Raw genomic sequence first — 11,301 nt, forward strand, 5'->3', positions numbered from 1 at the left:
ATCTACAGCTGGCGCCCCCATCCCGGTTGTCGTCTACATCCTGCATAGGATAAGACCATGCAATGATATAACTGGTATAGGAAATGTCAGATAGGAAGATCACAAGCCATTCAGACTATTTAGCTCAGTAATAATAAAATACAACAGATTCGTCTCCTATAAAAAGAGATCTATAGAACTGGAATTTTCCTAAAATACAAACCTTTTAAATTCTAATCTAATAAAATATTAGTCATGTGATCTCCATTATAGGGAATTCTATAGGTTCTATGGAGAAATTGATCCTACCGGCCACATCAGTTCCTATTACCCCCATGTGTAACCTCTAGGATCACAATGATGGAACACGAGGAGGATATCCATGAAATCTGTCCAATACAATGTCATTTCTCTTTTCAGAATGTATTCTTGAGAAATATGACGGTCTAAATTTCCCTGGCCCTGAGGAACGCAATCTGAAGACCGCTTCCTATAAAGATTGTCAATCAATCTGCACCCAGGACCCCCTGTGCCAATTTTTTACTTTCTTCAACGACACGAACATCCTTCCTGACCAGACGTGAGTACTATACGCCTGATATTTCATCACAGATGTCCACTTATCTATTCATAAAAGTTTTACGCCATGGAGTGGAAACAACACGGGGATAAAACCTCCTCCAGGTAGAAGATCTGCAGGAGGTCCATGCTGGTGACTATAAGCTACATGACAGTTCTGTAATCCAATAAATCCAGATGGTTCTCCGGTAGTCTAGGGACTTCTTAGCCATATACAGACCCCAGGATGTAGGACCCCGGCCAGGCCACTACTCACCAGACCCGAGTCCTCCGATCTAACGCCGCACTCTTCACCTATATCCCCCACTCAGGAGACTGGTCACATCTCCCAGCACACGGCTGACCCCCCGCTGTAATGTGTCTGGGGATGGGCTGGCAAAAGTCCGATAAGCAGTATAAGAACTTCCAGGCAAAGTCATACAGGGCGATCAGTCCACCGGACGAGGTACAGAGGGAGTAGGCACAAGCAGAGGTCAGTCCATGCTGCTTATCTCGATGGGTCAGGAACGGGCAATGGTGGCAAACAGTAAATCACACTAGGAACTTTCCTGCACAGATTAGCCCAGCTAAACGCTACAACAAGCTTTGGAATCTGAGAGCAGCCAATGGCAGCATGGGATTGCTCAGGAACACTCCAGCTGCAGCAGAGCCCCAAATCCCCCCCAGTTAGCAGGGGATGCCGAGAGAGGAAACACAGCTAAAGGGAGACAAGGATGCTGCCAGCCGCAGAGCACTAATTCGTAGAACTCCCATGGTGCCACCATCTACCTACCTGTTCATCCCCGTTATGAATGACAGAGAAGTAGAAATTAATTTACTTCATTAAATAGCTTTATTGTAGGTGGACGTCCCCTGAGCCATGCTTAGAGTTACCCTGTGATTGATCCAGCTCTGGTGGCTGAATCTTTTACATTGATCTTGGAAATGATTCTTTTTCTGTCTTCCTGGCAGAGACACGTGCTATCTGAAGAGTCTGTTGTCCGTCCCGTTACCACAAATCATAAAATACTCCCCGGGGGTGGAGTCCGGCTTCCCCCAAAGGAACTGTAAAGGTCATTCATCAGGTGAGAGTCACATCATGTCCTGGGATAACACGTGGACTTCTACAGAGGGTTTGTAGGACCTTACTATGGGTCTAGGTCTGGAACATATGGACTGGTCAAGGAAATGATTGAATATCAGGTGACTCCGCAGACAATTTAGTGGGCCACTGATCATCAGAGATTTATTGGTTTCCCATCTGTCATGGATTGATCAGATATATTGGTTAATATTGAATGCTGACTCATGTGTATGAACAATTCATTCCATCTGTGGGTATAACCCACAGCCTGTGACGTCACCAATAGGTACCACCCATATCCTGTGACATCACGTGTTGGATTGGGTAGTTGGTGGTTATGTTGTTCATGGTGTATAAAGCAGTAACAGAAGGGACTTACCCAGCATTGATCACCTACCTATATCACCACCCCCGACCAAAAGTCAGACTTGGCTGGACTTAAAGGGCCCTATACAGACTTCCAGAAGCCCCAATAGTTCCATCAGCACAGAAGATGTATGAGTCTTACTGGGATTGGTGGAAATCCTGAACAGAAATATGTAGCTGATATACCATGTGATACTGAACCTGGGCGTGGTCAGTCTTATGATTGGCACTGGCATAGTCCTAATTTGTGGTCTCAGCCCAATCCAGAATATACCCTTTAGTCCGGAGCAGCTGAATGTCCTGACTTCTATTTATACATTGCTAATGAGGTCAGATGTGCAGTGCGAGAAAGCTGCAGTACTTGGGAATTTTCAGCAGATGTCAGAGATGAGCTAAAGCTGCAACAATTCTAACCTAAACCTGAGGGGGTGGAGCCTTACACTGAATATATTAGGAGGTGGGGCATTAGATGAGGGGGTGGAGCCTTACACTGATTATATCAGTCAGTGTGCCCCCCCTCTATAACTGATCATCAGTCAGTGTGCCCCCCCTCTATAACTGATCATCAGTCAGTGTGCCCCCCCTCTATAACTGATCAGCAGTCAGTGTGGCGCCCCCAATTGGTAGTTTGCTGGACTGCAGCCATCAGGTGTGTGTTACCACAATGCCAAGAAGGAAAGACATCGGCAATGATCTGAGAATTATTATCAATCTGGGAAGGGTTGGAAGGCCAAACAATCTGACTTCCATCAATCTGCAGAGAGATTGGACAGAGGAGACCACAGTGCTGATATTGGGGATTTCTTGATGTGACAAGCAGCATCCTTCCTCTGGCTTATGACACATTGTAAAAGTTGGGGTTTGTGTCTCCAGGGGTCATAAAACTCAGATAAGTCCAGCAGAGTGACCTCTGACTGAACTCTGAGCTGTATGCTGAAACCTATTAATTAATAATCTTTATATTTCCAATATATCATTCTGTATAAAGTAATAGTCGGATGATTTGTAGTTGGATCGCCATGGGAAGCATTGTGAGACCAAGAACTATTCTCCTAGGCCTCAGGAAACCATATGTAACCTGTCCTGGTGAACTACAAGTCCCAGACATGCCTAGATTGGTCTCCGTGAACTCCGTATTTTGTGCTGATTAATATTCTGGGGGTGGCAGTATATAAAACCTAAACCTATGAAATTATTAATAATGGCTAGAACAAGGGGCATTAGGGAAGTGTCCACAGAGCATCATACTCCATGTGGACACAGCCCCTCAGACAGCCCCCACCCTGCTGTCATTGTAGCCATGTGTGCCCAGCAGGGGGAGCTCTCATGGTTACCATCTTGTTGCTAAGGACAACGGCACTGACACACTGAGCACTGCAGGGAGCCCGGTGATAACACAGCAACCAGGACCAGGAAAACCGACTCCACCTAAATATTATTTCCCGGCATTCCCTTTTATTTCATGCTGCTATTACTCTGTTATTATTCATGGATTAGTCTTTATGTTCCTGTCTCCATGCTCTGTGTGAATGTTGTGATGGGGTGTGTGACAAGGGGTAACAGAGGGGTAACCTTGCCCCATGAGGGCCCCTCATCGGCTTGCGGGTGTTGCTGGAAAGTCTATGCACAGGGTGTTGGGGGAGGGGGGTGCTAATGCACAGCGCCACCTCTGGTGAAAACCATACACAGCATATCAGCACAGACACCTCAAACCAACTGTGAAGCATGGGGGTGGAGGGGGATGATTTGGGTTTGTCCACCATAAGCCCCTCTGTATACAAATGTGAGGCCATGGGGCAGGGGATTTTATTATTATTAGTCTCCAGAAACATGGCGGCCATAGAGATATTGGCCTCTAGTGTCAGACTTTGGCTCATTCCCCATGATGCTTTGCGTTGTATTGCACGGACCAATGAGCAGGTGGCGCGTCATTCGGCACAATGGCGGCGATAGAGCGGAGTGAGGTGAGTCCACGGGAAAAGAAGCTGTCAGAGCGCCACTCAGAGGTGGGATCACGTGGGGTGCAGTGCCAGTCAGTGAGCTCCAGCATTAAGAGAGCCTGTCTATGTAAGGGGCATTGTAGTGACAGCAGGTATGGGGGAGGGGTGCTCATACTGCCAGGACAGAGACTCCTCCTACTGCTTGCTCTGCAGCCTCTGGTCTAATGATTCTATCTGTGCGTGGAGCCGGAACCTGAGAAGAGGAACATGATAGGTGGAAGGGGAATGGAGGGTGACATGATTGGTGGCTGAGACATAGTGGGCGGGGAATAGAGGGAAGACATGATTGGTGGCTGGGACATAGTGGCCGGGAATAGAGAAGGACATGATTGGTAGGTGGTAGATAGTGGGCGGGGAATGGAGGAGTGACACAATATGGGAGGGACATAGTGGGCGGGGAATAAAGAAGTGACATATTAAATAGGAGGGACATAATAGGCAGGGAATTAAGGAGTGACATAATAAGTAGGAGGGGCATAGTGGGCAGGAATAGAGGAGTGACATAAATAAGTAGGAGGGGCATAGTGGGCAGGAATAGAGGAGTGACATAATAAGTAGGAGGGGCATAGTGGGCAGGAATAGAGGAGTGACATAATAAATGGGACGTAGTGGGTGGAGCCTAGTCTGTCCTTTTTCTGATTCTTTTCTGTTTCTTCTTACAGAGCTGATAACTACCCTTTTGTCTCTGCGCTCATCACCCGTCCTTCAATACAGAGCTTTCAGGATGGAGCAACCTAACCTGGATGCCATGCTAGACCTGCGCAGGTGAGTGTTGTGTGTGTGGTGTAATGTGGAGGTTGTTAGTGATTGGTTGGCTGTTAGCTTACAATAATATTATTTATGTGTCTCAGGTTTCCTTCTGATCCAATGACATGCATTCTCCTCCTCCTCTACACCCCCATTGGTCTGTGTCTCTTCCTACTCCGCCTCTTCATTGGTGCTCATGTTTTCTTGGTGAGCTGTGTTCTGCCCGACTCTGTCATACGCAGGTGAGTGACCCCGCAGTCCCCGCATTCCAGTTACCTCAGTCTGGGCTCCAGGAAGGGGGTTATTTCTCAGGTCGGGGTTCAGGTGAGGGAGGGGGTTAGCTCCTATGTTGAGCTTCAGGTGAGGGAGGGGTTTTCTTTACAGGTCTGGGTTCAGGTGAGGGAGGGGCTTTCCTGTCAGTTTGGGGTTCAGATGAGGGAGGGGTTTTCCTCTCAGGTCGGGGTTCCGGTAAGAAAGAGGTTTTCCTGTCAGTTTGGGGTTCAGGTGAGGGAGTGGGGTTAGCTCTTATGTTGGGGTTCAGGTGAGGGAGGGATTTTCAGGATGTTCTAACTCTGAGCCTGGGCTATGCTTGGAGTCACCTGCTGCTCCATCTGGGGGCCCCTCCCCCGTAGGGTAATTGGGAGGGTTCCTAGTCTTTAAGTTCCTCTTTTGTGCACCGAGCGCCCTGAATTATTTTCCGGAGGGCTATCTGTGACATTGTGCGCCCCTCGGGCTGTACTTACCTCAATATTCACCAATCAGTCAGCTTCGAAATCTGTGATGAGATATTTCCTGCTTCTGTTATCTTTGGATTTCAGGTTTCTTCTTCGTGTCATGAGCTCCATCCTTGGTGTGATCATCACAGAGTGTGAGCAGCGTGATCCTTCCATCAAGATTTACATCTCCAATCACAGAACTCACTTTGACCACAATGCTATGAGCCTCATTGTCTCCTGCAGTTCGGTGAGCTTAGGACAATGTCTTACATTTCCTGGTATAAGGGGTCTGTACTGAGGGTCCACATCGTGAGAGCTCTGTGCCAGGGGAGGTCCCTGACGTGATTGTCCTGTGCCGGGGGGGGTCTACATCGTGAAGGCTCTGTGATGAGGGGTCTGTGTTGGGAGGGTCCCCTTGATGAAAGTCTGTGACGAGAGGGTCCCGATGATGAGGACTTTGTGTTGGGGAGGTTCCTGTGATAAGGGGTCTGTTTCGGGGGGGCGGCATCCTATGATACAGCTCTGTGCCGGGGGGCCCTATGATGAGGGGTCCGTGCCGGGGGTGTCCCTATGATTCTGCAGCCTAACAACTCATTGTGTTCAATCCTTTAGATCTCCTAAATTGTTGGTTGTAATTACCTAAAACTTTTAGGGTACACAGGGGACTCTCATAGCTACTAATAACCAACATTTCTTCTTTTAATTTCAAAATATGATGGTAAAAACTTGTGGAAGTTGAAGATTTGGGTTGCTGTTTTGTAAGAAAGTGCACCTAGGAGCCCAAAATTGAAAAAGAATTTAAGGACCCCAGGGGCCACTTACATAGCAAGACGCATTGGGGTGGGGGCCCCTAAATATTTTACCTACCTTTCACCATAATATACCTGTAATACTATGCGGCCCTTTCTGCTTCTGTTCTTTGAATCCCAATTTATCTGGAATTGGGAGGTGCAGGAAACTGAAAATGTAGTTAAGTGGGGAACAGATGTATAAACCCCTAAAATTTAATTAGCATGGCATCATTAGAGCATGAAAACCTCTGCCCATCAAACTGTCTGCTTCCCTACCTTCAATCCTAATTTCTCTAGAACAGAGAGGTGCAGATAAACAGAATTAAAGGGGCAAGTATGAGGGGTCTGTGCCCGAGGGTCCCTATGATAAGGGGGTTTGTGCTTGAGGGCCTAATGATGAGGGGTCTGTGCGGTGGTCTCTGCGGGAGTCCCTATGATGAGGGGTCTGTGCCAGTGTTCCCTATGATGAGGGGTCTGTACCAGGGGGTTCATATGATGAGGGGTCTGTGCTGGGGGTCTCTATGATGAGGGGTCTGTGCCGGGAGGTCCCTATGATGAGGGTTTATGCCAGGGGTGGTCCCTATGATGAGGGGTCTGTGCCGGGGTCCCTATGATGAGAGGTCTGTGCCGGGGTCCCTATGATGAGGGGTCTGTGCCGGGGGCCCCTATGATGAGGGGTCTTTGTTGGGAAGGTTCTTATGATGATGGGTCTGTTCCGGAAGGCCCTATGATGAGGGGTCTGTGCCGAAGGGGTCCCTATGATGAGGGGTCTATGTTGGGGGGGTTCATATGATGAGGCCTCTGTGTTGAGGGGTTCATATGATGAGGGGTCTGTGTTGGGGGGGTTCATATGATGAGGGGTCTGTGCCAATGGGCCCTATGATGAGGGGTCTGTGCTGAAGGGGTCCCTATGATGAGGGGTTTGTGCCGGGGGTCCCTATGATAAGAGGTTTGTACTGAGGGCCCCTATGATGAGGGGTCTGTGCGGGGGGATCCCTATGATGAGAGGTCTGTCTTGGGGTGTTCCTATGATGAGTGGTCTGTCTTGGGGGTCCCTATGATAGAGGGGGTCTGTGCCGGAGGGTCCCTCTAATGAGGGGTCTGTGTTGGTGGTCTCTATGATGAGGGGTCCGTGTTGGGGGGGTTCCTATGATGAGGGCTCCGTGCCGGGGGTTCCTATGATGAGGGGTCTTTGTTGGGGAGGTTCTTATGATGAGGGGTCTGTGCCGGAGGGTCCCTATGATAAGGGGGTTTGTGCTTGGGGGCCTAATGATGAGGGGTCTGTGGTGGTCCCTATGATGAGTGGTCTCTGTGGGAGTCCCTATGATGAGGGGTCTGTGCCGGGGTCCCTATGATGAGAGGTCTGTGCCGGGGTCCCTATGATGAGGGGTCTGTGCCGGGGGGCCCTATGATGAGGGGTCTTTTTTGGGGAGGTTCTTATGATGATGGGTCTGTGCCAGAAGGGCCCATGATGAGGGGTTTGTGCCGGGAGGCCCTATGATGAGGGGTCTGTCCTGGGGGGCCCAATGATGAGGGATCTGTGCCAGGGGTCCCTATGATGAGGGGTCTGTGCCGGGAGGTCCTATGATAAGGCGTCTGTGCCGGGGGACCCTATGATAAGGGGTCTGTGTCGGGGGGCCCTTATGATGAGGGGTCTGTGCCGGGGGAGGGTCTATATGTTTTACATTGTTTTTGTTATTTTTCCTGCAGTCGTCTGTCTCCTGTCCCCCTGGCTTCCTGTGCTGGGCCCGTGGATTCCTGGAGTTGGGGGCCCCAGGGAGCCGATCTCAGTTTCTGGAGTCTCTTAAGCATTATCTCTGCCAACCAGCGAGACCTCCACTTCTTTTGTTCCCAGAAGAGGAAATGACCAATGGGCAGGCTGGATTACTTCAGTTCAGGTAATTGTATCCCTGAAAGGGGCAGATGCTGTGTATATATTAGGAGGGTGGGTGACATTGGGTCACATGTAGTCACTGGGGAGGAGATAGGTTCCTATGCGCCCTCTGCTGTTTAGGCATACTATTACACCATTACAAAAGGCCCTGTTTGTACATCATGTTGTGTCCTATAGATGGCGCCCCCCCCCCATTCACTTTACAGCCGTTACCTGTTAGAAGCAGGGAGAGGTCTTTGTGGTATCAGATAATTATCAGAGCGCCACCTTCTGTTCACATGGAAAGTTCCCACACAGACGTCACATAAACTCTGCATCACAATGTTCTGCTGAAATGAATTATCGAGGAGCTACAGATAATAGGAGAGGGCTACAGATAATGGGGGGAGGAGTTACAGATAATGGAGGAGGAGCTACAGATAACTTGGTGGGGGTAGAGACAGATAATGGGGGAGGAGCTCCAGATAATGGGAGGGTCTACATGTAATAGAGGTTGGGCTATATATAATGGGGGAGTGGGCTACAGATAATGGGAGAGGGGCTACAGATGATGGGGGAGGGGCTACAGATAACTTGGGGGGAGGAGCTACATATAACTTGGGGGAGGACCTACAGATAACTGGGGGTGAGCTACAGATTTTGGGGGAGGAGGGGCTACATATTTTGGGGGCAGTGCTACTGATAATGGGGGGAGTTTCAGGTAATGGGGGGAGGGCTACAGATAACTTGGGGTGAGCTACAGATAATGGGGGAGGGCCTACTGATAATGAGAGGAGTTATAGGTAATAGGGAAGGGGCTACATATTATGGGGAGGAGCTACAGGTAATGGTGGAGGGGTTACTGATAATGGGGGAGGCGTTATAGCTTATAGGGGAGGGGCTACGGGTAACGGGGAGGGCTCTGTGTGACCTCTGCATTGCTCTGTTTTCTTAAGCTCCTGGCCCTTCTCCTTATCAGACGCTATTCAGCCATTGGCCCTGCGTGTGAGCCGACCTCTGCTCCGCCCGGTAAGTGTGTCAGTCATGTGCTGCACGGCCGTCCCCTCCTCCCTCATATCACTGCACACAATGCTTCCTCTTCTTTACCTCCCTGCACCCCTCCCCCCCATGACTCTTCATGCTTTGTGTCCCCCTCCCCTCCCCCATGACTCTTCATGCTGTGTGTCCCCCTCCCCCATGACTCTTCATGCTTTGTGTCCCCCTCCCCCATGACTCTTCATGCTTTGTGTCCCTTCCCCCCATGACTCTTCATGCTTTGTGGCCCCTCCCCAATGACTCTTCATGCTTAGTGTCCCCTCCCCCCATGACTCTTCATGCTTAGTGTCCCCTCCCCCCATGACTCTTCATGCTTCAGGTGACAGCTTTTCTCCCCTCCCCCCCGTCGTACAGGTAACAGGTTCTCTTTCCTCTGTGCAGATCTTGGCCCTCTCTCTTGGTGTTTGTGCTACAAGTCACACAGCAGCAGACCAGGCAGAATATGTGAAGAGAAGAGCGAGAGATCCGCCCCCGAGGAGACAGCAGCCCCCCTCCGTATCTCCAGCAGCCCAGGATATGGCAGGACGGGTGAAGGAAGTGTTACCCCAAGTGCCGCTGTCTGTCATTCACAGGGACCTCGGTGAGTGAGGAGCCGCCAGGGGGTGGCGGGATAAGATGGAGGATAGCATGTGCTGGTGCACAGGGGCCCGATTGGCGCTGCCACTGAGGGGGGTGGGGTAGTGGTTCCCGGTTGGTGCTGACAGTGGGGGTGGGGTAGCGGTGTCCAGGTGTCATTTTGCTCTCTTTCCTTCTCAGCTTTGACTGGCTGTGTTGATACCACAATCACCAATATACTGGAGGGAGGCGTGCCATATGTACCGGAGGCGGAGCCACAGACAGGAAGTGAGACGCCTGGGAGGAGCAGCAGCCCCCCCACCAGGGTAATTTTCTTTTTTATCTGATAATCTGGAAGGGGTGGAGATTTACTGACAGAAATACCCAATAGGGTTGTGATTGGGTGGGGTTATGTAATGAGTGGTCTAGGAGTGGGTGGGGCTATGGAAAGATTGTGTGTGGGGGTGTGTGGCAATGTGGTGAATGGGTGGGGCTTTGTGATGACTGTGGTTTGGAGGTGGGGTTGTGTGATGACTGGGTGGGGGTGGGGCTTTGAGATGACTAAGTGGGAGTGGGGGGTGTGGCCTTGAATGATTAGTTGGGGGGGTGTCTGTAAAAGGGCAGGGCCAGGGGATAACTAGTTTGGACGGAACCTCGTGATGAGTGGGGTGAGCCTATAATAGTTAGGGAGAGTGGGCGGAGCTATATAGGTGGATTGGGACAGAACAGACAGTGATTGGATGATAGAGGTGTGTCTAATAATTAGTAATGCCCCTCCCCTTACAGACTGTACAGAAGGGATTTGCCCGAAAACCAGAAGAGCGCCATCTATCCCTGCAGGAGCGCAAGGAGGCGCTGTATGAACACGCCCGCAGGTGAGTGCAGCCTTAGGGGGGCAGAGATATTACATGTGCGGGGGTGGGGCAGAGATATAACATGTTTCCCTCACCCCTCCCTCATGTTCTTTCTTTCTCAGGAGATATCTCGAGAAGTTGGGTGACCCCGGCACAGATGAGGTTGCAAGAGGCTGAGCCCTGTTGTCTGATTGGAGTCTGGACAGTTGTGGGAGGAGCTCAGTGAAAAGCTTGGCTAATAAATGAGGGGCGTGCCCATGCACATAGGGGTGGAGTCAAAGTAATATTCTCATCGAATTCAACAAATGAAGAAGCTGTTGGCAGTCAGCTGTGAATCATGGGAAAGAGAGCCCTCTGCTGGAAGGACTGATGTACATACTGTGGGTTTTATAATAATTTGAAATAAAGGCTTGTTCTGATTGTCTCCGTGTCCCCAGCCAATCCTCCTTCCTTCTGCGCTGACCCCACCTCTATTATCTCCCAGCTCCAGAGTGCGGGGTGGGGTGAGCTTGGAGATCCACAGAGCTGTCATATATGCAGTGGGTGGAGCCTGTGATTGTTATACTGTGATATAATTGGTCAGCAGGATTGGGGTATGGACTTGTATTGCCCCTCCCACCTGGATTGGGGTATGGACTTGTATTGCCCCTCCCACCTAGATTGGGGTATGGACTTGTATTGCCCCTCCCACCTAGATTGGGGGATGGACTTGTATTGCCCCT

At 50.2% G+C, this 11,301-nt stretch overlaps 1 protein-coding gene across 1 annotated transcript; it reads left to right on the forward strand.

Moving 5' to 3' along the window:
• The first annotated feature begins 3,821 nt into the window (after nucleotides 1-3,821).
• On the forward strand, nucleotides 3,822-11,003 carry AUP1 (AUP1 lipid droplet regulating VLDL assembly factor). Its single transcript, XM_072407005.1, has 10 exons — nucleotides 3,822-3,951; nucleotides 4,650-4,752; nucleotides 4,839-4,976; nucleotides 5,553-5,697; nucleotides 7,952-8,139; nucleotides 9,071-9,330; nucleotides 9,490-9,750; nucleotides 9,927-10,051; nucleotides 10,512-10,600; nucleotides 10,702-11,003. The coding sequence occupies exons 2-10, from the start codon at nucleotides 4,712-4,714 to the stop codon at nucleotides 10,754-10,756; spliced, it is 1,302 nt and encodes a 433-aa protein (XP_072263106.1). The 5' UTR covers nucleotides 3,822-3,951; nucleotides 4,650-4,711; the 3' UTR covers nucleotides 10,757-11,003.
• Nucleotides 11,004-11,301: the final 298 nt, after the last annotated feature.

This window comes from Pyxicephalus adspersus, chromosome 3, assembly GCF_032062135.1.
Source record: "Pyxicephalus adspersus chromosome 3, UCB_Pads_2.0, whole genome shotgun sequence".
In the NCBI taxonomy this organism is placed as follows: Eukaryota; Metazoa; Chordata; class Amphibia; order Anura; family Pyxicephalidae; genus Pyxicephalus; species Pyxicephalus adspersus.